At 36.5% G+C, this 27,848-nt stretch overlaps 2 protein-coding genes across 3 annotated transcripts in view; one reads left to right on the top strand and one right to left on the bottom strand.

The window, feature by feature from the left end:
- ahcyl1 (adenosylhomocysteinase-like 1) overlaps positions 1-20,668 on the top strand; it is a 30,154-nt gene extending 9,486 nt beyond the window's left edge. The window contains exons 1-17 of one of the 2 annotated variants that reach the window (XM_028452093.1): positions 500-668; positions 3,479-3,593; positions 4,819-4,962; positions 6,630-6,730; positions 6,855-6,957; positions 8,139-8,233; positions 8,325-8,431; positions 10,491-10,607; positions 10,700-10,763; positions 11,694-11,782; positions 11,932-12,002; positions 13,683-13,777; positions 16,272-16,370; positions 17,483-17,551; positions 17,632-17,710; positions 17,797-17,917; positions 18,919-20,668. In XM_028452093.1, the coding sequence (XP_028307894.1) occupies positions 636-668; positions 3,479-3,593; positions 4,819-4,962; positions 6,630-6,730; positions 6,855-6,957; positions 8,139-8,233; positions 8,325-8,431; positions 10,491-10,607; positions 10,700-10,763; positions 11,694-11,782; positions 11,932-12,002; positions 13,683-13,777; positions 16,272-16,370; positions 17,483-17,551; positions 17,632-17,710; positions 17,797-17,917; positions 18,919-18,925 (1,509 nt within the window). In that variant the 5' untranslated portion in view covers positions 500-635 and the 3' untranslated portion in view covers positions 18,926-20,668. Of the gene's footprint in view, positions 1-499; positions 669-3,478; positions 3,594-4,818; positions 4,963-6,629; positions 6,731-6,854; positions 6,958-8,138; positions 8,234-8,324; positions 8,432-10,490; positions 10,608-10,699; positions 10,764-11,693; positions 11,783-11,931; positions 12,003-13,682; positions 13,778-16,271; positions 16,371-17,482; positions 17,552-17,631; positions 17,711-17,796; positions 17,918-18,918 lie in introns of those variants that run through there. The other variant, XM_028452092.1, reaches the window with a different exon arrangement.
- A 2,104-nt stretch (positions 20,669-22,772) lies between these two features.
- Positions 22,773-26,307, bottom strand: LOC114466562 (heat shock 70 kDa protein-like). The gene is made up of 2 exons (XM_028452090.1): positions 26,132-26,307; positions 22,773-24,902 (listed from the first exon to the last, which is right to left on the bottom strand). The coding sequence occupies exon 2, from the start codon at positions 24,883-24,885 to the stop codon at positions 22,966-22,968; it is 1,920 nt and encodes a 639-aa protein (XP_028307891.1). The 5' UTR covers positions 24,886-24,902; positions 26,132-26,307; the 3' UTR covers positions 22,773-22,965.
- Positions 26,308-27,848: the final 1,541 nt, after the last annotated feature.

Below are 27,848 nucleotides of genomic sequence, written 5' to 3'. Positions count from 1 at the left end.
TGCATTTTTTGTTATTTATTTATTTTATAATTATTATTATTTAAAAGGTTATCTCATTCAGATGTAGCCTATGTATATGTTCATAACAGGAACTATGCACAATAATGAAATTATATTTCTAAACTAAATAAAGCCCTGTTAAACTCCAGAAAACAATAACCAGGAATAAATATTTTCTCCCTGGTGAAGATACAGTAGTAGCTCTAACAACTGGTACAATGATAAACTTGGTGATATTACAGCCTGTGAATGCAGTATGTGGCAGAATTTACTCTGTCTCCTGTAGCCTATGTCTCCAAAACGATTCCAGGTTTTAGTATCTCCTGCATTTCTTATTATGCATGCAGAGAATTTAAATCACCATAAAATATAACCTAAGGACTTTCACAGCTGGTTGCCAAGGGCAGTATGTGTGTGTGTTTGAGAGAGAGAGAGAGAGTTTAGGAACCAACCTCGTTCTCTCTTTTTGGCCATTTGAAATCAGGATAAAAGGTGGGAACCTCCCTCTGGCTGTGGCAGAGCAGAGAGTGTTGTAGGATAATAGCATCAGGGACACCTACCATCACACAGAGGACACACAGGCACAGAGAGATTAGGCTGGAAAACTGGAAAAAAAAGGACATTGACCTGCAGCAATGGCACACAAACATGGGCTTGGGAGAGAAAGGGTGAGTTCCCACTAATATATGCAACAACAACAAAAAATAAATAGAACAACTTATACAACAATATAAGATGTGACATCCCAGATGGGGAAGAGATTTAATATCTTTATATGACATAATATAGGAGTACATTTTTTGTTTTTGTTTAATCAAATTGTCATTAAATCTCAAATAAATGCCATTAGTCTGGGTTTTGGGATTAAAAGGGAAATCTGACTCATATTTACTGTGAAGGAAGATAACTCAATCCTCCAGTGTCTCTACTGATGCAAAATCAACATACATGTACTACTTTGTAGCCATTGGAGACAGACCAAACGGCAACTATTAAACCAAAAGACATACAGAGATCGACTCAGTATTTTGAGTTTCTTTATTCTGACGCAGCAGGTTGTTAAAGCTCAGGTCTCAGCTGGGACAGTGAAATATAGAGAAAAGTCTTATAGCAGCTGTAGAGATCATCTGATGATTTTTTCTTTTAGCAGGAATTATTACACAAGGACAGTGAATAGAGTATTATCGTATGCAAAGGTTTATTTTGTAGCTCTTTTTTCATTCATTCTTATGGAATGCTTTCAACCCGATTCATTCACGGAAACTAAGACGCGTGCATCCATTGCATCCTGCTTGTGTGTGTGTTACTAAAATATTCCTTCTTAGTTTTTTAATTTGGCAGCGAGCTGAGATTGTGTAGTTACATTATGTTATTACTCGTCAATGTCATTGTCAGTAATGCTGTTGTTCATCTGGCATCGTCTGTGTGTTGTGTCAACTTCGTCGGCGGCTCTTAAGTTTGCAGTCCAAACACAGCTTTATGGATTATTAAAGTCGGGGCAAATCCTGCAGCTTTTTCCACATTTTTTCCACAGTTACGGGTATTTGATATTTATTGTGTGTGATTTGTTTAAAAAATAAATTTTAATCCATTTCTACCAACATTTTTTTTTTTTTTTTTTTTTTTACCAATTACTAGACATTTAAGGTAAACCCACTGAAAGATACTGACATACACTTTACACAGTCTGTAAAAAGGAATCAAGCATTCTTGTCTGAATAATGAAACAGATTTAAAACTCTATAACTCAAAGAAAATGTCTTCTGAGTAAATATCGTGAGCTGTGTAAATGCTCATCTCATGTTTGCACATTACATCCTAAAACAATTAAATAACTTAATAATAATAATAATAATAATAATAATAATAATAATATCCAGTTATAATAAAAGCATATTAGACAATCTACACAATAAAAGGCTTACTCATCCTTGAGATTGCACAATGCTTAACCAGGATACAGAATTGTAGGAGAACACAAGGCACAACATCAAAGTTTGTTCAGGATTTTTACACCAAGTCTCCAAAACACAGGTAGGAATTCTTGGAAGTCAGATAGAGAGACAGTTCATAGCAGCCCCTGTTACGATACACAGAACAGGAAGTTATGTTGAGTCATCAATGGTTCCAATGTTCCTGAAATGAAAAATCACGTCTATAGAATTACAACGACAATAAATAAACAAAGAAACAAAACGTGTGCCAAAAGATGTGCTATACAACCTGCAGATTTCATGTTTCAGTAGTTCATTAACAGTTTTTTTTCCCCCTGTGACTTTCTTCCAGATTATTCCCTGTGTCAGGCCTGCAAATGAATAATGTGATAAAAGGTTCCTCTATAGTTTGATGTAGCAACCACAACAATTGGACTGTTGAGAGACTTTATTGAATAAAAGAGCAGAAAACAGCCATGCTCACTGTCTGCTGATTCAATTAATGTGTTTCCAGGGCTTTGATGTCAGGCCTTTTGATGGCTGTGATTGACACAATAAATTACAACCAGCATCCACAAGAGGCCTGTGTATCAGAACATAGATTATAACAAGCATCATTGTGTCCGACCTGCACTTTTTTCTGTGGGAAGTGGGATTTTTCCCTTTAAACAAAACCAAAAAAACACTTTTTGAAAAGAAGAATCACAAAGAGTTCAGATAGAAATAGTGTGTGTATGCATTTTATAACACCATTGAAAAGTTATATTCAGGGGTGGACTGGCCATCTGGCATACTGTCCGTCGGCCGGTCCGTCATGTTTTGGTTTTTTTTGGGAATGGGCGAGTGGAGGCAGACATGGTAGCCGAAGGTGGCAAAAAAAAAATGGTCCAAAAGTGGCAAAAACGGGGTAAAAAAGAGTGATGAAAGCAGTCAAAAGTGGCCAAAAAATGGGCAAATAAAGAGGAACCAGGTGGTATATAATGGCAAAGGACAGCTTAAATGGGCAAACAATAGTGAAAAAGGGCAAAAATGTGGAACGAAAAGAGGGAAAATGTAGGGAAAAGAAAACAATTGGTATTTATTGGGTAAAAGTTAGCTTATTTGGATGAAAAGTGTCTAAAGAAATTTATGAAAGGACAAAAATTGGATAAAAGTGTCAAAAAGAACTTGCAAAAATGGACAATAAATAGGAACAAAAGATATTTATTGGCAAACCCTCGCTCAAGTCTGAAAAAAGTGTCAAAGGGGCAAAAATGAGACAAAGGGAGTTGCAAAATGGCCAAAGGAAATAGGTAAAAGGTGGTTACAAACTTCCCCCTTTTAAGGTTTTCTGGGGGAATAATAATTAAAATTGAGACAGACATAGCCACATGTTGAGCATCACTGACTTAATAACGGCTTCTACGTGGTGTCTACTGATTATGTAGTGGACTGGTTTGGACAGAAAATACCATTGTTGTCCCAGTCCAGCCCTGGTTATATTTACAGTATTTGATGTGATTCACACTCTGATGTTTTTGACTGTGTGTCGCTTTGTCCTTTAGATTCAGTTTGCAAATACTGAAGACAAGCAGGAGTTCAGTAAGTACCCAACCAAGGCAGGCCGGCGCTCCCTCTCACGATCCATCTCACAGTCTTCCACAGACAGTTACAGCTCAGGTATTACCAACAACTCCTTTTCATCACCTACACATCATGTTCCAAAGCTTCGTACCTGCAGTAAATGCATATACAACTAGACATGTACACTAGGGTGGTCCAAAATTGTATTTTTTTATTCTCTAGGTTAGAACCTGCAATTGGTTCCATATCTTGCCAAATTATTTGGGTCTAAATTTCATGCAAATGATTTAATATTCAGAGGTTGCACAAGACACTTGAAAATTGCTCCATACTATAACATACCAAATAAAAAAGCCATGTTGGAAAATATGTGGTTTTTGTTCTGCAAAAACAAACTGAAACTTGGATAATAATGTTATTTAGAATGTCCAGCAACCACTGTGACTTTGTTGACCTCATGAAATGTAACAACGCATTAGTGGAATCTCTGAACCTTCCTTTTCCATAATTACTGTTATATTTGTATGATGTATATGTAATTAGTTAATTTCCAGAAAACTTTGAGCAGCGGGTGCAACCTCGAAAATAGGTGTCAAACTCATGGCCCGGGGGCCAAATCCGGCCCTTTGGAGCATCCAATTCAGCTCACAAGAAAGTAAAAATGACAGAGAAAACATGAATAATAGTGTAAATGAAACTCAACAATATTTGCAGGGGCTCACAGTTTTCTTTCTGCTTATATTGCATGATTGCAGTCATTTTACATGTTAAACAGATTTGTTTTTTAAAAAAACAACTCAAAATTTTTACCAAGTCCTTTGATTTTCCACAAATTATGACATAATATTTCCCTTAATTAAATTGAAATTGGGACAAAGCCTAGGACATTTAAAGTGAAATCCTGTTGGGACTGATATCTATCACTTATTGCTTGGATATGGTCGGTTTCTTACATATTTTGTATTTTATGTATACGTAGAAGTGCAAACTTGGGCATAATTATGTTGAAATTACTCGTTCTTCCACATAAAATCTGTGGCCCACTTGAAATCAAACCGCTTCGTATTTGGCCCCTGAACTAAAATGAGTTTGACACCCCTGGTCTAAAACATCTCCTTTTCTTCTTAATTCATCTTCTGGATGCCAAAGCCTAATGCAGGGTTCTAATCCAGATTATCTGAAAGTTAATTTTTTTCTCATGCTTTGATGGACCACCCTAATGTACGCGTTATCCACTTCTCATACAAGAGATGTTGACTTTTTAAATCACAGTAGGTTGTTTTGTATATGCTGTACCTCTTGTATTTTCCACTTCCCCCAGCTGCGTCCTACACCGACAGCTCAGATGATGAAACCTCTCCCCGGGACAAAGCCCAGGTCAACACTCAGGGAAGCAGCGACTTCTGTGTGAAGAACATCAAACAGGCTGAGTTTGGCCGCAGAGAAATTGAGATCGCAGAGCAGGGTATGTCATATCAAGGAAATGCTTTTGATTTTGCCCCTTTTCTTTAAAATAAAAAAACATGCCATAATAATAGTTCTCAGATGTAAGAAAATCTTCATATGGATTGAATCAGGATGATTTAGTTTTTTTCTTTCTATATTGATTGATTCTGATAATAAACACTTTTCCTAATGATCGTTCAAAGACATTTTTATTTACTTTTTTAATTTTTTTTTTTTCTCACCATGTCTGCATATATCGTCAAAGGTTAACACATTTTTTTGCGACACATGCATGTTTTGTTATTGCAAAAAACAAGTTGTAATACTCTTTTGATCAATTTTGACCATCGTCAGCCCTCCCTTGGGAAGAGTAAACCAGACTTTATTAGGAGCAAAAACGTATAATAAGAGGGGCAGTGTTACACCTGAGTGAAGGAGGAAACACAAGGGAAAGGGAGTTTGGGAGGGTAAAATAAACGAGGGTGATGCTAAGAGTAAAAACTGTGGTGTAGTGAGAGTATCATAGGAAATCATAAGAGACATAAGAAATACAATGCCTGTAATCTTCCTTCAACTAAATTCAAACAAAACAGAAATTCTTCTTATTGTTTCCCAGCAATTCATAAAACAAATACTGCCTTCTTCTGGTTATCTGTCACAATATATCAAGCCTGTTGCAAGCAATCTTTGTGTACTGCTTGATAGTTATAAAAATGTTGATTATGTCACTGAGCTTGTTTTTATCATATCAGAAATATATCTTGCACAAGATGGATTTTAAACAATAGATGTTTTACTTCACACCTCGAAAAACAATCAGAGATGTTCACAATAATATATAAGATCCATGTACACTTATAATTGCAATAATATGTCTGCTCAAAAGGGAGTGGGAAGAAGAAACATTTATTGAATCCCACCCTCATTTCTTAATCGTTCAATTTTCACCATATTGCTTCGTCTGTTTGGACTTCTAGAAATACACAATAAATACAAAACAGAAAAGGAAAAAAACTGACTAACTTATAATCAGGAACTAAAGATATACAAGAATACAATGCAAAATATTGGCAACAATGGTAATAAATTGCATTCAATTAAATTTGCATATAAAGACGACACTAGCCATAGATGTAATTGGCCTATCAGTGGCATTGAGCCCCATCTTCACCCCATTCAATTTTATATATACAGCACTTTGTACATTTGTTTGATAAGTGCTCTATAAATAAAGTTTATTAGTATTATTGCTTTATTATTATATTATCAGAGGGAGGAAATCCCACTGCTCAGGCATTATAAAGGCAGAAGTGAACAGATGGGGTGAGTGTGCTCACAGGAGTAACAATGATCCTTTTTTCCGTTCACAAAAACGTGATCAGCGCGTGTCATCGTTTGTTCAAAACCTGGATAACAAGGATGAGTGTTTCTGTAGATCCCCCCCCTCCTCGCAGGCTCTCTGGTTGTTTGCATAGCCCATGTGAGCAATAAGAAGTCATGAGTGTTCTTCAGGCTAAAAGCCAGCTGTTGCTGACATTACTTTCATGTGAATTTCCATTTAACTGCAAACCTTAATGTAGGGATGTTTGGTTTTTTTTGTAATAAAAAAAACAATCTGTCAATCATTGCTTTCTCTGCAATAACTAAATATATAAATAAATGTGTTTTTTCCCTATTTGTCTGTAGACATGTCTGCCCTGGTGTCCCTGAGGAAGAGAGCCCAGGGGGAGAAGCCACTAGCTGGAGCCAAGATAGTCGGCTGTACCCACATCACAGCTCAGACCGCCGTACTTCCTCTTTTTCTCTCTCAATTTCCTGCAGATTCTTTTGGTCATGCATTTTTCTATTTCCTCCCTCCACTGCTGTGTTATAATAATATTACATCTCCACATCACTTTGACTTTGCTATAGGTTCTGATTGAAACCTTGGTAGCTCTCGGGGCTCAGTGTCGCTGGACTGCCTGTAACATCTATTCCACTCAAAACGAGGTGGCGGCTGCTCTCGCTGAGACAGGTTAGGTCTTCTCCGCTTGGTAATACACATCATCTGTCATTGTTTTTCACTAAATATCCTTTGTCTACTGTGGGGACATTAATTGTACAAAGGAATTCATGTTTGTGTATAAACATTGGTATTACAACTTCTTCTGTATTTAATGTTACCTCAAAGCCAATTCTACAACGGTAATTGTCTTTTGATCATAGATCTTTAGTTTATGTCAAACTCAAGGCCCGGGGCCCAAATCTGGCCTTTTAGAGCAGTGGTTCTCAAACTTTTTTGACCCAAGTTTGAATCCAATAACCCCTTTGTCTAACTTCAACATTTTGCTCAGAATTCTATGAAAAAAATGACTATAGAGCATAGTGATGGAATGAATGAGTAATAACACATTTGAAATTATCCTATTGTAAATAAATAGAATGAAACAGTATTTAGTGCCTCCTGAATGAATTTATTTCTATAGTTTTTATCATTTCTGGTCATATCCCACCTGATGTGGGAAAAAGACTGACCCTTCTATTTTCAGTTCATGTTCTAATTAAGATAATTTTCATTATCATGATTATCATTTTTAACTAAAAATTAATATTACAAAACCCCATATTTTTAATGTTTTTGTTTGTTAATTTTCCACTTTATCTCTCTCAGGTACCCCCTGTATTTCTGACTTGGTGACATTGGAATACATAAATTATGTCAACATCTGATAAGGTTAACTATCTTTAACAAACGCGATGCATGCCTTGTTTTTGCAAGAAATAAAACATTTAAACTTAATGAAACTATATAAATTTTCCATGATTATATCACATGATGGCAGTCATTTTTTAACAAATTTTTTTCAAAATTCTGCTACTTCCTTTAAATTATTCCACAAAATTTCCCCGAATTAAATCAAAATTGGTCAAATCAAGGAAATTTTAAGTGAAGTTCTTGCAGGGAGCGATATCTGTCACTTATTAGTTGGATATTGTTAGTGCCTTACAGATTTTAAATATCATTTATATATAGAAGTGCAAACTGGAGCACATTAAGGTTGAAATTACTCGATTTCTCTGCCAAGTCTGTGGCCCACTTGGGATCAAACCAGTCGGTATTTGGCCCCTGAACCAAAATGAGTTTGACACCCCTGGGTTATGCCGTCCCTCACTTTGTGTGTGTGTGTGTGTGTGTGTGTGTTTTGCTTCTTACAGGGGTACCTGTGTTTGCATGGAAGGGTGAGTCCGAGGATGATTTCTGGTGGTGCATTGATCGCTGTGTCAACACTGAGGGCTGGCAGGCCAATATGGTAACATACCAGTGGTCCGATTCCATGTAAAACACCATCAATGACAAAGCTCTGTAAATTATAACACTGTCAGTCCTTGTGTTTCTCTTAGATCTTGGATGATGGTGGAGATTTAACCCACTGGGTGTACAAAAAATATCCAAACGTCTTTAAAAAGGTCCGTGGGATTGTGGAGGAGAGCGTGACTGGGGTTCACAGGTGAGAAAAGATTTACATTAAGAGGTTATGTAGGTCTTTCCATGTCATCTCAATGGCCCACGCACTTCAGTCCAAAAATAGTGAAATTTGTTCCATTATTATTGAGTAGGCACACTGTACATTTTTAGTTTGATCGGATGAATACTTTCTGAGATATGGCCAATTTAGTGAGGGGGATCTGTGTGGGTTTTTGTGCGTTCGTATTTTTCTTCCATTTTTAGCTTCAAATATCTCAGGAAGTACTCACATAGGAAACTAATAGTTGGTATAGTAATACAGCTCCACCTGCTCTCTCATACAGTATATGTGACTTTTCATTAGTAATTTGAACAGTCTATGTACATAGCTCACAGCTGATAAACTTACAGGGAGCTGAGACATATGCACCGTTGTTTACTGAAGACCCAAACATGTTTGAGCCAGAAATTTTTTTTCCAATTTTGAGGGGATGGCATGTCCACCAGATAGAAGGTATAGCAAATGTTTTTGTATATTTTGAGATAGTAGGTGGAGCTGTATTACTATACCGAAATTTCAGTTTCCCATATGATGTAGTTTTCAAAAATCGATCGGCCATATCTCAAAAAGTATTCATCCGATCAAACTAAAAATGTACAGTGTGACTATTGAATTATTAAAAAACAATTGGTAAGAATTTTTTTTAGACCAAAGTGCATGGGAATGACCCATATGGAAAAGTACAGATTTGTAAACATTTTTACAAATTTCTAAAAAGAAAAGAAAAAAAAAACAAACAGTATACTGTTTCAATTTAAGATGTTGATTCTTTTGTGTAACCGAACAGTATGTTAATAAGACACTCTTTATCATAGCCTCAGAGTCTGTCTTTAAGATGACAATAAATGAAGATATTTGATCAAATACTGTATTTGACAATAATAAGCAGTCCAATACTTAGGTTTATGATTATATACTGTATATATATATATATATATATAATATTATGTAAGGTATATTTTAGACGTTTGGCTGCCGTAGATTAGACTTTAAAGTTCTGCTGCTGGTGTTGAAATGTGTGACTGTGTTTGGTTTAGAATCCATCAGTGAGATTTTAGTCAGGTATGAACCCAGCAGGTCTCTCACATCTATGAACACAGGTCAGATAGTGGAGCAGACATGGTGAAGCAGCTTTTAGTTGTTATGCTGCAAAGAAGAGGAACACACATCCAACGTGAACATTTTTAAATCCAACTTAAAAGCTCTCTTTTCTCTGCTGCTTATGACTGAGAATTACATTTTAAAGTTTTCTAATAAAGTTTCTATGTAAAGTGCATTAAATTGTTTTTTTCTTTTTTGCCTGGCCCAGATGAACTGAATGATGAGTAGCTTTATTTACAGGTCTAAAAATTATCTTTTTGCTGAAAGCTTTTTGTCAGTCACTAGATGGTGCTAAGCAAGAAGTAAATCAAAACCACTGAAATCAAACCTGCTGTAGTGTGATAAACAGCAGCAAGGACAGTTGCCCAAAGGATTATGGGTATTTATACACACTGACACTTTACACTAAAATGGTTCTTTTTATAGTAACATGGCAGAGTTCCACGCTGCATGCTCACAATCACTTAACACAAGAGTGTCAAACTCATTTTTAGTTCAGGGGCCAAATACAGACCAGTTTGATCTCAAGTGGGCCACAGATTATAGGCTGGAAAAGAAGCGATTTCAACATTTATGTGCCCTAGTTTTATCACTTCCACGTATGAATTACATACGTGGAAGTATATGAGACCGACAATGTCCATGCATTAAGTGACTTTAAACCTACATTTCCTTGATAATATGAACAATTGTTATTTCATCAATTTCAGATGAAAAAAACTGAATTATTTTGCAATTTACACAATGATACATGTTTTTAACGTCATTTTTTCTTTCTCCTGCGGGCCGAAATTAGATGCTCTAAAAGGCCGGATTTGGCCCGCAGGCCTTAAGTGACTCAACATGTGCAACTGTCAATGGAGTCACTCAGCCAGACGACAAGTAAAAGGGTAACAATGAAGTCATCTCACTAAGTTTGTCTCCCCATGTGTCCTCTCAGGTTGTACCAGTTGTCCAAGGCTGGCAAGCTGAGCGTCCCAGCCATGAATGTCAACGACTCAGTCACCAAGCAGAAATTTGACAACCTCTACTGCTGCCGTGAATCCATCCTGGATGGGTGAGAAGGCGTCATCAGGAACCTAAATCTATCTTTTTAGCATGAAGATTCACAATTATCATAATGGTCTTTTTTCTGTTTGTCTGTTGTAGCTTAAAGAGGACCACGGATATAATGTTTGGAGGCAAACAGGTTGTGGTGTGTGGTTATGGAGAGGTAAATATTGTTCATTCGATTGATCTAGTTCAAGGTTTTTCAACTTTGGGATCGCCTGGAGATAAAATCGCCTGAAATGTCTTGTAATAATATAATTTTAAAAATACTAATTAAAATGGTATATTTTTAATTATTTTTAAATTGTTTTTATTTATTTATTTACATTTATCCGTATTTTATACAATTAGAAAACAATACATGATATCACAGAAATGCTTTACAGAAATTAAAACTACAGTATATATATATTTTTTTTTAAATTGTGTATTTATTTATTTACATTTATCTATATTTTGTACAATAAAAAACAATACATATATCACAGAAATACTTAACAGAAATTAAAATTATATATACTGTATATATATATATATTTTTTTTTTAATTCCTTTTTTAAATTGTCTTTATTTGCATTTATTTATATTTTGTACAATTAGAAAAACAATACATAATATCACAGAAATTAAAACTACAGTATATATACTTAATTTTTTAAAAATTGTTTCTTTATTTATTTACATTTATTTATATTTTGCACAATTAGAAAAACAATACATTATGTCACAGAAATAGACATACTGTGCAGGAAGAGGCAGAAAACTCCAACAGCTTAAATAACTATTAGTCATTTTCAATTAAAAACACCACATTGATCTCAAACAACTGTATTCTATAATTTTAGTTTCTCACATATAAATCTAGCTCAAATAAAATGCAGCATAAAAATATCTTGTCACTTTGTGCACTAATCCTTACGACTCTGCAATACAAAACTGACTTTAGAGAAAAAAATCTGTGGGGTCGCCATGTAATTTTAAAAAATGAGGTCACGACCCTAAAGAGGTTGAGAACCACTGATCTAGTTCCCCCTGTATTGACTGGCTTGGTAATTATAGCCACAGCTGACCCTTTTACTGTGTTGGTGCTTAGGTAGGCAAAGGTTGCTGCACTGCTCTTAAAGCCCTCGGAGCCATCGTGTGCATCACAGAAATTGACCCCATCTGTGCCCTGCAGGCCTGGTGAGTAATACATCATTACCAGTGATGGACCATCAGTGGAAAACCATCTTTTTTTTTTTTCATATCCAATAAAACTAGCTTTATTAGGCTACAAAACAAAATGTTGCCATCATTTTCTTCCCTGAAGTCATAAATGTGTGTGTGCACAGCATGGATGGTTACCGAGTGGTCAAGCTGAGTGAGGTCATCCGACAGATGGACGTGGTGATAACTTGCACTGGTACTGAGCCCCTGCAGAGACATCCATTTGTTCTGCTATGACGATCACAGTGTAGTTTCAAGCCTACAAATCACTGCCTATTAAAAAAATGTATTTATACAGTTTCAAGAAACGAAGAATAAAGTAAAAACACTTCTATGCATCCGTTTACGGGACTCCACATCCCACAATGCAATGCGCCAAACTTTTCCAACAATGTTAATAAGTGAATGGCTGTGTTCAAAATCAAATACTTAAACACTACACCAGAGGTTGGCAATTTTTGTCACAGTGGGGCCATAAAAGTGTGTTTGTTTGGTCGAAGGGCCACATTATCAACATTCATGTCAGCACTTAGAATAAAGACCAATTTGAGCATTAATTCAAGGATAAACTAAAATTTTTAATAGTAATTTTGTGTGTTTTTCTGTCATTCTGTGTATGTTTGTTGTTGTCTTCGTCATTGTGAGGCATTTTGTGCCTGTTGTGTATTTTTCCTGTAAAATATGTTTTTTGGTATCATATTGTGTATTTGTGCTGTCATTTAGCATTTTTTGGAGTAATATTTGTGTATTTCTGTTGTCATTTTGCTTGTTTGTTAGTACTGTGGGTTTGTGGAGTTATTTCTTGTGTTTTTGTTGTCATTTTCTATAATATTGTACATATTGAGTTATTTTGTGTATTACTGTTGTTTGGTTCATTTTTGGAGTATTTTCTTTGTTTTTCTCATGTATTTTACTGTATTTTCTTGTACCTCTTTGTATTTTTTTCATGTATTCTTGTTTTTGTTTTGTGTATATCACTTTGTACGTTTCCTTTGCGGGCCGCATAAAATTAGACCGAGGGCCGACAGTTGCCTATGTCTGCACTACACACTCAATGAGTATGTACTGTCTACTATATACTATTAGTATAATTAGGATCGTGACCGTTCCCATTCAAGTATACTTCCTAGTTTCCTAAGATGCGTTCCGAACCTACAAAGAAAAAAACCTGAAGCACACTGAGGCTAAATATCTCCATTAATTCATCATTATTGAAGGTTCTGGAAACATTTTAAGTGAGAAAGTGACAAGTAGAATATCAACATGTGGTCGTTTGATCCATTTCTGAGATTTTCGGAGACCTGCCATTGTGCTACTGACTAACCTTCCGGTTAACTTCAAAACAATATCCCTATTTACAAAAGAGTTAAGAGCTAATGGAAGACGAGAAGAAATGTTTTTTTTTTAAACAGGAATGCTTGATTTTTAGCTTAAAGCCAGTCTCAGGATGATTTTCCCAAGTTGAGTATGACTAGTGTGCCTACCGTGCATACTTAAAAAATGTCCCAATATAGTATACATCCGGGTATTTCTTGCATACTCAATCTTTCCATACTACTAATTGGAACACACTACATACTCAGTTTGACGTCAGACAGTATGAGTAGTACGTTAGTGTGAGATTTTGAACACAGCCAAGGTTTGGAGATGAAAACAAATTTTCGAGCGGCAATTTTAAGTTTTAACTTTTTCTTTTTGAGCAATTGATCTTTGATTTATTGATCTTTGAGGCCTACACTATGGATTTATCTGATTAAAAAAGTAATGTATAAAAGCACAAATATGTTTTTTAAATTATGAATTTTCCCTGTGTGTTTTTGTAGTTCATTCCCCTCCATGGGTCTGTAACGTAGCACTTTTCTTCTTGCAAACACAGGAAACAAGAATGTTGTCACAAGAGAGCAGCTCGACCGTATGAAGAACGGCTGCATCGTCTGCAATATGGGACATTCCAATACTGAGATTGATGTGGTAATGTCAGTTTTTATTTAATGCGTTTTAAAGCTTATTTTAATTTAGGTTCCTACCTTCCTTCAGTCGCCATTTTCTCCTTGAATGTTTCAAATTCATTTAGTAAAGAGAGCCTGTATGATTCTTTTTTTTCTCCTTTTTCGTAATTAAAGTTTTTTTTTATTGAACATTTTCTTGGTACAGTACAAAATCACAATCCACACTCAATAAGGCGGCTGTGCATATGCATAGATACATTCATGGATGGGGGCTTTTGTACAAGGTAAAAATAATAAAATAACAATAAATCACTATACTAATGGGTGAAATTAAGCAGATATGGAATCGCATAAGTATACCAGTATCATTCTGACATTTCCAACACAATGCATTGTTCATAAGACTTGCCCTATGTAATCTCACTGGAGTCCAAAAATACCTTTGCAATATCATATATTGTGTAAGTTTACTTTTACATTCTCTCACAAATTTTCCATTTTCTGAGAGAATCTTTAGCCATTCATTATCCCCAAATGTAACCCCCATATAATTTTCCCATAAACCCTTCAGTGCTTTACAGTCATCACTAATTACTTCACTGATTCTTCTGTAGAATACCGAAGCTCGATAATGGTGAGATGGGAGGGTCAAATAGTCCAGAATGTGGTTCACTCCTGCATGCTGGGGCAATAACATAACACAACTCCTTATCTGAAGATAATTCCAAAAATGTCCATTCCCACACAGGTTATATCTGTTCCTTATATGACATAAACATACCGTCCTTATAAAGATCATCCAATGTATATATTTTATGATCATACCAACTTTTGCAGTAGACCGGTGCTTTTCCAACACAAATAGCAGGGTTCTGCCACAAGGAGGTGTAAGATTGTTTACAATGTGATAATTTAAACATCTTGTGGACCTTCAATCAGATTTCCTTTGAATGCAATATAATAGGATTGGAATTTTTATTCGAAATCTGGGAGAGACACTCTAGGTGTGAGGGGGTGGGATAACGATTTCTCAATCATTTCCCAGTCGAATTGATCATGTCCTGTCCAATGTAGGGCAATTTTTGCCGTTCCAAAGGAGATGTAATATAATTTGGGGTCCGGTAAACTCAATCCTCCTTTTTCCCTCGCCTGTATGATTCTGAGTCAAGAATTTAAAACCACAGGATGAGACATAGCTCTTATTGTATGTGTCTGCACAACGATAGCTGAAGAACAAAAAACCAAGGCCAGTTGGTATCAGCCTCTATATAGCAATGAGTTGGATTACTTTTAGTTTCTCAATATTATCACGAGAAGCTTTGCTTATTTGCTGAGGCATTACACAGGATTTAAGTGCACTGGTGGTGTAAATGTGCTGCTCTCACCTGCACTCTTTGTTACCTGTGCCAGGGAGGTCATATTTTTCACCGGCCTTTATTTGTACGTTTGTCTGGCTGTTAGAATTAGAATCATAATCCTTTTATTTATCATTACACAAAAACACATGGACATTTCTAAAAATAGCAGCTCTCATAACAGTGCAAGATAGTGCAAAAAAAAAAATAAAAAAAAAAATATATATATATAAATAAAACGGCCAATATAAAATAAAAAAAGATAAAACATGTAAAAAAGGAAAGGGGTGGGATGGACATGGATATTTACATATTAAATAAATAAATGTTTCACAGTGAAATTGAAGTGTAACAGCTGCTCAGCGTTTCCTATGTAAATTATTATCATTAATTAACAGGATTATGTCAAAAGTACTAGACAGATTTTAACAAAACATTTCCACCAAAGACAGACTTTACACCAGCGATTCTCAACTGGTGGGTCGGGACCCAAAAGTGAGTCGCTGACCTGTACTGGGTGGGTCGCGGACAGCTGGTCAAAAATGAATAAATACTTAATGTCTCTCATGTTGGACTTGTCTTATTTTATCAGGCATGCTGTGAAATGCATGTTGCACAGAAAAATATATAGATTTGTTTTTTAAAAGATTATTTATGCGTTGTCAACAGCTACTATATTTTTGAAAAACTAAATTTGGTTGGTTGAATTCTAAAAAAAAAAAAAACGTGGGTCACGATGTAATGACTGTGGGTCCCTGGGTGAGACCAGTTGAGAATCCCTGCTTTACACCATGGAAGATTTAATATACTGATTCTGGGACAGTTTCACAAATCTACAGTTCCTTGTCTTTCATCATTGGTGAAATTTCAAAAATCCACATCTCTATTCTTAAATTGGTCGATCTTTATGAAATTTGACTCAGTTATGTCGGATTGGTTCGTCAATTACCCCACTGAGTTTCATTCGTAATATTCCCAAAAAATGGGCGTGCCCACACATTTGGACCGACTGTATTATTATCAATGGGGATAGAAATTCCTTCCAAGCCTTTAAAGTGTGATTAATGATGGCACCATGATCAGGATCACTGGCAGAGAGGCTCTTTGGGGCATGGCGGAGGTTTACGCTCTCTTAGTGCTTTTTGTTCCTGTTTTCTTCAGGCCAGTCTGCGCAGTCCTGAGCTGACCTGGGAGAGAGTTCGCTCCCAGGTTGATCACATCATCTGGCCTGATGGAAAGAGAGTCATCCTGTTAGCAGAGGTAACGTTGGTTTATACTTCTATATACTACTGTCTCTAGAATTATTGCTATTTCATTTTGGTAACACTTTACTTGAAGTTTTATACATAAAGCTGACATTACGCATTCATTTTTATGACATGACATCTGTCATTAGCACAAATAAGATGTCATGAAGGCTGTCATTAAGTATTCTTTGTTACCCTAAACAACCCTACCGAACTCTAACCAGGGTTGGGGTCATTTACATTTTTCAGTTACCATTAAGTCTTCAATTATCCATGTTCAATTACAATTCAATTACGATTGCAGTGACCAGCATTTTTTCCAATTAAATTACAGTTATTTTTTTATCCTCAGAAAGTCAATTACAATTATGTTCTCAATTACTAAAGCTAAATTACAATTAATCCCAATCACTGAGTCTTTAATAAAAGTTAACCATCTCTAATAATAATTGGTCCTAAATCAGCTGTAAAATACACTAAAATAAAATATCTATCATCTAGTTTCTTTCCTATCTATTGGTTACCTTGTTAGGCTTCCTGATCAATAAAAATATAGGTTTTAATATTATTGATGTGAGTGTCTGGGCCTTTTTTTTTTTTATGTCAGTATTTTTTTTAAATGTGAGAAAGCTTGATATGAAACATATTTTAATAATTAACTATATATGTGTAGAACTCTACGTACAACTGTAACATGGTTCCCCAATTTTGTGTTAATTATAATTGACAATTTTTATCGAATTTTCATGCCAATTATAATTACAAAGTAATTTATCTAAAAACGCGATTACATTTTACATACGATTACGTCGGCAACACATTATTTAAATTAGAATTATAATTACGAAAAATTGCAATTAATTATCAATTACGCAATTAAATTATAATTGACCCTAACCCAAAAAATGCCAACGTAGCTGTCATAGGTGTCATAATTTAGCGAACAACACTTAATGACGGCCTTCATGACACTTTATTCATGATAATGACAGCGTAATGTCAGTTTTATGTATAAAACTTCCAGTAAAGTGTTAGCTTTTATTTTATTTATTTTTTTAAATGCTCCACAAATAATGGTACTTTTTCAGTACTTTTGTGTTTTAAGTTATTGTTTTTCTCCTTCAGGGTCGTCTCCTGAACCTGAGCTGCTCTACTGTGCCTACCTTTGTGTTGTCTATTACTGCGACTACTCAAGTGAGGACTGGAACCCAGTAGCAAAACGTAGTTTTTGTCAATTTTTACGACTCCTTGTTTTCTCTGATCTTCCGCTGCAGGCCCTGGCCCTGATCGAACTGTTCAACGCTCCTGATGGACGTTACAAACAAGACGTGTATCTTTTGCCAAAGAAAATGGGTCAGGGGGAATTTCTGATTATATTTTTCACGTGTAGCTAATGTGTTGGAACAGAATATCTGAAATAATTTGTGTCCTTCCTTTAGATGAGTATGTGGCAAGTCTGCACCTCCCTAACTTTGATGCCCACCTGACAGAACTGTCTGACGAGCAGGCCAAGTACATGGGCCTCAATAAAAATGGGCCCTTCAAACCAAATTACTACAGGTTGGTGTCCCTCTGCAGTGTGTCCACTAGGGCTGGTTCACAAAATGAATTTTCACTGAATTTTTCCAGATCGCTTTTTGCCTTGTTCACATTGAACACATTGAAGAATCTGTTACCAAAAATGGAGTCAATCGCTTCACATTTAGTGGTGAAGCAGCAATTTTTAAAGTGAGGGTGTTCTAAGGGTTGGACACCCATCAACTCCCAATTTAGTAAATTAAGTTAACTGATGTATAACATACATCACATGGCCAATAAAGTTGATTCTGATTACTAAAACCATGATAAAGCTGTTATTAAGTCAGTGATACTCAACAAATGGCTCTTCGTGTCTTAATTTTACTTATAATTTCCCCCAAAAACTTTAAAAGGGGGAAACTTTTTAACCCTTTTTACTCTTTTCTTTGGCCATTTTGCAACTTCCTTTGTCCCATTTTTTTCCCCCTTTTCCCAAAAACATTTACGATATTTTTGCTTCATTTTGCCAATAAATATCCCTTTTTCAAAATTTTTGTCCATTTTTACAAGTTCTTTTGGACACTTATCTAATTTTTGTCCACTTTTAATCCAAATCAGTGACCTTTTGCCCAATAAATATCACTTGTTTTTTTCACTACATTTTACCTATTTTTAATCCACATTTTTGCACTTTTTCACTATTGTTTGCCACATTTTGCTCATTTAAGCTCATTTTGCTTATTTAATTTACAAAAAAATTGTTTTTGCCACTCTTGACTGTTTTTGGCCCATTTTTCGTCACTTCACTCTGTTCTTGCCATGGTTTTGCATTTTACTTACACTTTACTCATACTGTGTGTGATTTAAGGTTATATTGGCTACATTTTTTTGGTACAGATGTTTAAAATATCAACAGGAACAAGACAAAATGCAATCTGGCACAATTTGGAAGATTATGAACCAGCCTAGTGTCCACTGTCCCTGTACATTCACCCCACTTGAGATATATCCAGGTTTCTAATGTCTCTGCACTCTCTCCACAGGTATTAATGAGACTCCATCCTCACTGCACCCTGGGATAAACAGAGATATAGCTATTTTATTTTCTGACACAATGGAGCAACTATTTTACTTATGCTGAATGTAACTTATTAAATCCACTTAGAAGTAGTATTGAATAGAACAGTTAAAGGGGACATATTATGAAAAATCCACTTTTGCAGTGTTTTTGAACACATATGAGGTTACTTGAGTGTCCACCGGCACACAAATGTGAAATAAACCCATCCAGTCCTTTGTTTGTGGTCTGAGTAAATCTTACAACACAGATAAAATTTGAAACGGAGCAATTTTCTCTAAGTTTGTGACGTCACAAGCTAAATACCCTCCCCTCCGCTGGTAACTCCACCCATGGACTCCACCCCCAACCTGATGAAAACTTTTGCAAAAGTCCGCCATTGTTTTTGTCGCTAGCAAAGGAGTGATGGCAACCGGTAAAACGGAAGCGTAGTCAGGGTCTGCTGTTAGCGTCTCTGTACGTGTGCGGATGCACGTGCTCGTGTCGGTCCGAAGCTAGTTTTGTTTATTTAGCCTGTGCAGCCGTGGAGTGAAGGAGAATCTGATTAAAGAGCAGCGGAGGGAGGCACTCCTTATACTTTCTCTTTAATACCGGACATTTCTGTCCTTTTCAGCAGGTTGGTAGACACAGGTGTGTGTGTGCGCGTGAGCATATGTGTGCCTCCCACCTCTGCTATGCACCTGTAAAGAGGGAAATCGTCTACTCTTCCACTCCCTCAGTCACAAGGATGCATCTGTGGGTACGCCGACTCGTTGCCATTGAAGCTCAAAGTAGACCCTGAGCTGAACTCGTTTCGGCACACCCCGTGGAAGAGAGGGGCGGGGGGAGGGGTTTATACAGGGTCATAAACCTCCACTGTTGCTTGATTCATGTTATGTTTTGACCAAACCCCAGCACAGATATGTCATTTAGATCACTGGAAACTGTTTTAAAAGGTGAAAAATGAGTATAATATGTCCCCTTTAAAAACGGCACAACTTATAATCTATATAATATATTTCATGTCTTGTTGCGGTTTATTAAAAGCTTGCCCGCATGCTTCCAAATGTATTTAAAATGAATTGTTTCAGTATAATTGTCTTTACGTTATACTGCTGTTGACTTGTTTGTTTACCATACGGTTTGCATACGGTGCCAAATTAAATAAACATTTGTGTTTTATCTGTTAGGAAAAATGTAAACATTCCACTACTTAGTTTAAATAAACTCTGAGATACTGCAGATTTTATGTCATAAAACAATGTTTCACTCAGTGTACATCGTTGTCTGCATACATGCCTTAAATGGTAACATTGTCTTCTTTATTACAACAAAGTAAAGCAATGAAATGAAACTTAAAGCTGCACAAACAGTACTTTATACTGTACTCTATATGTTTTTCAGAAGATTTAAATATTCAGTTTTCACTGAGCATGTCCTGGATGTAGAGCAATAAAATCACACTGAGATGTCATGTTTTCACCCAGACTATAAGTTTGATAAGGCTTTGTGCTTCCCTAAATGGAAAATTGGTCATGGTTTTGAAGAGGAATCAGCACTGCATTTTTCCACTGCTTTTCCATTCGCTCATTTACATTCCAGCTGAGTTCAGAGTCACCGAGGAGGTCTTTGACTGAGGAACACTGTTGGTATGAGGGTGCCTTTCTCTTCAGGCTATATTTATTTATAAAACATTCCTCTTTGTCAATCCTCATTTCATGATGACGTCTTCCCTCCACTACTTTTGATGTATAACCTGTATGTTGAAATCTAATTAAACATTTTGATTCCTCAACAGAAAGTGTCAGTGGTTCACTGGTGAAAAATTGCTGATTTGTCTGAAGATTTGTGACTGTGTTTTCTGTCAACTGCGTGTGTGTCTGCACCGGCTTCTCAGTTGTACTATTTTTCCGTACAAAAATGATCACTGCGAACAGTTTCAGATCTCATGAATTGCATTGCGTCCCCCTCATTAATTTATTTGCATTTCCTCCTCCCATATTTTTGTTCCCCCTGGGAGATCCACCTACTACGCATATTCATTAGAGGAAAAATGTGTTCAATGGAATGAGGGTGCATCCTGACGCACTGAAGACACGCAGTCCTGATTCCCTGGGCTTTGTACTCCTTATTAGTGATTGAAGTAACATTTGCACACGTTTTAATACCACTAAACCTTTTGTGAATCTGCCCCTCAGTATCATCCCATCCCTAATATTTAGACATCATATAGAAACAAAATGATCCTTGCCAATGACAAAATCTTTTTTTAAAAAACCTGATCTATCCATCCTGTGGATAGGGGAGTTGCTTATACAACAAAAACACCATTAGCACATTGGCTTGCTAATAAAATAATAATTGTTAAAAAAAAACATGTGGAACAGAATTAAGAAACTAAAATGATGCTCACAGTTAATCTAAATATATCTCAAACTGTATGTAGGGGGGATAAGTGGTTCTATCTTTACTGTTCAAAGTTATTATTACGGTCCGAAGGCCATAATGGCCATAAGAACCTATTGTTCTTGCTCTTTTTCCCTATTATTAGGGTCCGAAGGCCATGAATGGCCGTAGGAACCTATTGTTGTATTTATTATTATTCCACACCTGTTTACCCCCTTAGGATGCCCAAAATCTCACTAAAATTTGCAAACACCTCAGGCCTGCTGAAAAACGAGATCATTTGGCACAATGAAAAAAATCGCTAAAAAAATGCGTGCACGGTGCGCATTATAGATGCCAAAAATGCAATGGAACCACACGACCGGCAGGTTTGCCCAATTCGCCACATGTATTTTTGACCCAAAGATGAGCAAAAAGTTACATTATGACCATGCCCAAAACAAAACAGGAAGTCAGCCATCTTTGGTCAAAAACTGGCATTTTGCCCTGGAAACTCATTTGCGCAAATTAGTCTGAGGGGTTTCATGCGATTAACTTCAAACTCGGCCAGAACACAAGCTTAAAAAATTTAAAGGGGTTAATCAACATACAACATTGGAACTTTGAACAGTCTTATAGTGCTTCTGTTTTGTAATGTTTTCAATGACTTAAATACATTTTTAAGATCAATTTTAAAAGCTTTAATGTTTGGGGATATTTTGAAAATTCTACTTCTTAAACCACATGTGCATCTTTCCTCATAAATGACAATCTTGTAGAGTTGCTGGAAATGCCTCTGCTGACCTAAGTACTGCCCCAGGGTGGCTCAACCTTGTAATGCATGTGTATATATAATCGTATATTGTACTTCAGGTTTTTCAAGAAAAAAACATTACACCAATCACATAGAGTTAACTAATTTCATACATTTGGTGTTAATTCTGTCTCAGGTATGTGTTTTTATTTTATTTTTTAAAGAAATTTTAATTTACCCCCAGTCTCAATCATAAATGGATGAGGATTTTTTTTTTAGGATGTTGTCATTGGCAAGGATCATTTTGGTTTCAATATGATGTATAAATATTAGAGATGAGACGATACATTGAGTTCACAATATGATACAATGGACTGTAATGGGTTCACGATAATTATATAATTTTGGGAAAGGAAAAAAGACAAAAAAAAAAAAAATTGAAGTTGGAGAATTAACTATTGTTTTATTTGACTTTAACTCTGGCTGGACATACATTTTTTTTCCCCATGTATGACCTTTTCAACTCTAGAGGAATATAAAACAAACCATAACAATCTAGTGTGTAGTAGAATGTGTGGATTTTGTTTTCTATCTGACCCCCCTGCACCACCATTAAATTAAATTCACCATTCTTTAACATAATTGACTCATTTACCTTTTCATAAAAGTCAGAAAATATTCAGTAAACCACTGACACTCACTTTCTGTTGAAGAATCAAAATGTTTAATACATTTTCAACATACAGGTTAAAACGTGAAATGTGCAATGCAAAATAATCATTTTAAAGTTAGTGCTTTGTGTTTATTTAACAGAAAAACAGTAAGTGACACAATGGCATTTGTTTTTCATACAGCAAAGATTCCTCATGTAGAGGAAATGTGAAGTCCACAGTTTTAGTCCACTTCTTCAATAGTTGGACCCTTTGTGCTGGCCCCTGTCTGCCCACCACAGCCTCCAGATGGCGCTGCTCCCTGGTACAGTTTAGCCACAATTGGCTTGCACACTTTCTCCAGTTCCTTCTGGTGATGCTCGTACTCTTCCTTCTCTGCCAGCTGGTTGTTCTCCAGCCAAGAAATGGCCTGGTTGCACTTTTCAATGACCATCTTTTTGTCCTCTTCGCTGATCTTTCCTTTCATGTTCTCATCCTCAACACTGCTCTTCATGTTGTAGGCGTAGGACTCCAGTTGGTTCTTAGCTGCGACTCGGTCTCTCTGAGCTTCATCCTCAGCCTTGTACTTGTCAGCATCCTGCACCATCCGCTCGATCTCTTCTTTGCTGAGGCGGCCCTTGTCATTGGTGATGGTGATTTTGTTTTCCTTGCCCGTGCTTTTGTCGGCCGCTGACACATTTAGGATGCCGTTGGCATCAATGTCAAAGGTGACCTCCACTTGGGGAACACCCCGGGGAGCAGGAGGGATACCTGTGAGCTCAAACTTTCCCAGGAGGTTGTTGTCTTTTGTCATAGCTCTCTCCCCTTCATAAACCTGAATCAGGACACCTGGTTGGTTGTCTGCGTATGTGGTGAAGATCTGAGTCTGCTTGGTTGGAACTGTGGTGTTTCGTTTGATTAAGGGTGTCATTACTCCACCTGCTGTTTCAATGCCCAGAGAGAGGGGAGCTACATCCAGCAGCAGCAGGTCTTGGACATTTTCTGAAGTGTCTCCCATGAGGATAGCAGCCTGCACTGCTGCACCATAGGCCACAGCTTCATCTGGATTGATGCTCTTGTTCAGTTCTCTGCCATTAAAAAAGTCTTGGAGGAGCTTTTGGATTTTGGGGATTCTTGTTGAGCCACCGACCAAGACAATTTCATTGATCTTTGACTTGTCAAGCTTGGCATCGTGCAGGGCCTTCTCCACAGGTTCCAATGTTCCTCTGAAAAGTTCAGAGTTCAGTTCTTCAAAACGGGCTCTAGTGATGGAGGTGTAGAAGTCAATTCCCTCAAACAGGGAGTCGATCTCAATGCTGGCCTGGGTGCTTGAAGACAAGGTCCTCTTTGCTCGCTCGCATGCTGTGCGTAGCCTTCTAACTGCCCTTTTATTCTGGCTGATGTCTTTTTTGTACTTTCTCTTGAATTCTTCTACAAAGTGATTGACCATACGGTTGTCAAAGTCCTCGCCCCCAAGGTGAGTGTCTCCAGCTGTGGCTTTCACCTCAAAAATGCCATCTTCAATGGTCAGGATGGACACGTCAAAGGTGCCTCCACCAAGATCAAAGATGAGTACATTATTCTCTCCTTTTTTACCTTTATCCAGGCCGTAGGCAATGGCTGCTGCCGTGGGCTCATTAATGATCCTCAGAACATTCAGTCCAGAAATCACTCCAGCATCTTTGGTGGCTTGTCTTTGGGAGTCGTTGAAATATGCTGGCACTGTGATGACAGCGTTGGACACTTTTTGGCCCAAGTAGGCCTCAGCTATCTCCTTCATTTTGACCAAGACCATGGAAGAAATCTCCTCTGGATAGAAAGCCTTGGTCTCTCCCTTATATTCCACCTGGAGTTTAGGTTTCCCACCATCACTGATCACCCTGAAAGGCCAAAGTTTCATGTCTGACTGGACAACTGTGTCAGTAAACTTCCGCCCAATGAGCCGCTTAGCATCAAAGATGGTGTTACTGGGGTTCATGGCCACTTGGTTCTTGGCAGCATCTCCAATCAGCCTCTCTGTGTCAGTGAAGGCCACATAGCTGGGGGTGGTCCTGTTCCCCTGATCGTTGGCAATGATTTCTACTTTGCCGTGTTGGAAAACCCCAACACAGGAGTAGGTGGTGCCCAGGTCGATGCCAATGGAAACTCCTTTAGCTGAGGACATCTTGCTTATTTATGTTCCTGCAAGGATTCAATAAAAAAAAATCATGTAAAACTCTTTTATTATTATTAATTTTAGTGATTTTTTTTAAAGGTTGTACAACAAGTTTAATCAGATACCTTAACGTCAAATATATACTTTTTCATGAATAGAAAAGTGTTTGTTACAAATTAGCTACATACTGTTTAGGGCTCAGTGTCTCATCAACAATACTTTATCAATTTTATATCTATTATTTCTCCATCTCCAATGAGTACAGCAGCACGTCTGATGTCATTAACATTTTATTAAAGGCAAGAGTTAGGTTACAAATGAGTGACGATGTTTCTGCTACAACAATTAGTTTTATTCACTTCCAAATAAAATTTGTTTAAGTTTAAGTAAGTATATAATGTGATTTACATAAATAAATGAACAATATTATATCTATTAAGTAGTTAAATTGTTTAACAGTCATAGTTCCAATGTTAAGATATGTTGATTAAAAAATGTAAGGGAATTCTATCATTGTTGACATTATTTCAATTAAACTGAAAATTAATCATATTTATTTAATGAATTTATTTATTTAAAAAAAAAATGTTGCTCTTACTTTTGTGTCAATGGGAATACAGAAACAACAAATTTGGCATGCATGTCAGAGGCTAGTTATTTATAATAGTTGCTTTTGTTCTTATTGTTGTGTGAATTTGAGACCAAAACCATTTTAAAAATTCTCCAATTTGTGATTTCCAAATAATAAAATCCTTGTAATGTAAATATAAACAAAGTCCATTTTTTTTCCAAACCTTTAAACAGGAAAACGTCGTCTAATCTATAATATAACATTAAGGATGTTTCAGATTATATTTGCTCACATGTATAACAGGCTTTGTGAAATTTAAATAACAAAACAAATACAAATCTGCCTCATATAACAAATAAAGGAATAAGTCTGTTTATATATGTTTTTACTATAGTTAAATGTCAAACATAGTAAAAGGTTTTGAGACAAAACTATTTAAAATGTAAGTATAAACAAAATCCATTTTTTTTTCCAAACCTTTAAACAGGAAAACGTCGTCTAATCTATAATATAACATTAAGCATATTTTAGATTATATTTGCTCACATGTGTAACAGGCTTTGTGAAATTTAAATTAAAAAAATATATATAATTCTGCCTTATATAACATATAAATGAATAAGTCTATTTTTTTTAAATATATATAGTTAAATGTCAAACATAGTAAAAGGTGAATGTTCTTACCGTCAGTGATGGATCAGTAAGTGTGTGTAGCTCAGAGAGAAATGGTTCTTCTCAGAGATTCTTCTTGTTTCTCCTTCAGTGTGTGAAGCTCGTGCCTGGACTGGCTCTGACTTCCTCTTTTATCTCTCACCGACATGTTTCCAGAACCTTCCAGACGCTTCTGCTCCTCCTCCTCCGCTCAGCGGTGATGTAGAAGTTAAAATTAGAGAGTGAAACAGTTTCTGTAGAGATGGAGAATGTTCCAGACGGACACAGATGAATGTGGAACATTACAGACCATAGACGTCAGCTTTATATTTATCAAAAAAAAAAACAAGTCACTGAGAGGCTGCTCAGTTTGACTCTAAACTACAGTTGGATCTGAAACTGCAGCTGTCTGTACCTACTGACGGAGTGACAGTGACGGGAGATTTTTTTTTTTTTCTTTCCACTTTATTTACGTGTTGAGGTTTTCAATTAGTTATTGAATGTGTTTTTTTTTTTTTTTTTTTTTTTTTGTGGAGACTTTAAAAAAAAGAAGAAGAAAAAAATGCGACAACGTTTTGTTTGTTTATCTCGGTTTCTTTTTAAAAAAGTTAGCAGTGGTTTGTAGGAACAGGAAATAGCAACTGCTTTCAAAATAAAAGCTTTAAAATATCTAATCACTTCAAAGCTGCCTTTAAATTAAAGCGCCACACACACACCTTGGACATTAAAGATAGTACTACCAGAGGTGAATCGAGTACTGATTTATTCTACTGAAGTTGAAGTACTGTTTCTTGATTGGAATTGTACTGAAGTATAAGGAAGTTATACATAAAATACTCAAGTACAAGTAAAAATTATAGCCGGAAAAGGCAATAAACGGCCCTCGCCTTTGCCGCGCCACCTTTGCCACACTGCCTTTACCAAATTGCACCACCTTCAGCAATTTGCGCCGCCTTTGCCATGCCGCCTTTGCCATGCCGCCTTTGCCATGCCGCCTTTGCCATGCCGCCTTTGCCATGCCGCCTTTGCCATGCCGCCTTTGCCTTGCCGCCTTTGCCATGCCCCCTTTGCCTTGCCGCCTTTGCCGTGCCGCCTTTGCCGTGCCACCTTCGCTGTGCCGCCTTCGATGTGCTGCCTCAAGTTAATACAACGACATAACAGTGATTTTTATACTATCAATGCATTCTTATTGATTTGTTTAGACAGAAATGTCCTATTGAGATATAAACTTAGACATATTTATGATTTTTGTTGTTGTACTAACACATCCAAGAACAATGCTGGAGTTGTTGTAGTAGTATTAGTAGTAGTTTTTGTTGTTGTAGTAGTAGTAGTAGTAGTAGTTTTAGTTGTAGTTGTAGTAATAATAGTAGTAAGAGTGGCTCCAGGAGGAGTGTGTTAAAGTTTTGCGCCGATGATTTTCAAGATTTGGCCAATTTACGATTAACACAAAATGTAGAGTAGCTTGATACAAAATATCACAATAAAAAATAAAGCATGCATCTCATTGACTTTTTTGATCGAAAGGCCAAAACAGAAGTTCATGAAAAATACCAAACATTTTTCCCCATATTAAATTGTCTTCACTCTGTAGGGGCGGTAACGCGCCAATTTCCATATTTTCACATTGAGCTGGTTTAAGGCCGAGAGTTTAACAAGTGATTTACATTTGATGCAACTCAAAGTTTGTATGAGCAAATGGGAGACTTTAAAAAAAATAAAACAATTTTCAAAAGGTTTTGGCCAGAAT

This window comes from Gouania willdenowi, chromosome 7 (assembly GCF_900634775.1).
Source record: "Gouania willdenowi chromosome 7, fGouWil2.1, whole genome shotgun sequence".
Lineage (NCBI taxonomy): Eukaryota > Metazoa > Chordata > Actinopteri > Blenniiformes > Gobiesocidae > Gouania > Gouania willdenowi.
The sequence above is the reverse complement of the archived record's forward strand: the minus strand, read 5'-3'. Positions and strand labels throughout refer to the sequence as shown.

Coding starts and splice junctions, on each gene's coding strand:
- LOC114466562 (XM_028452090.1), bottom strand. CDS start 24,885: ATGTCCTCAGCTAAAGGAGTTTCCATTGGCATCGACCTGGGCACCACC.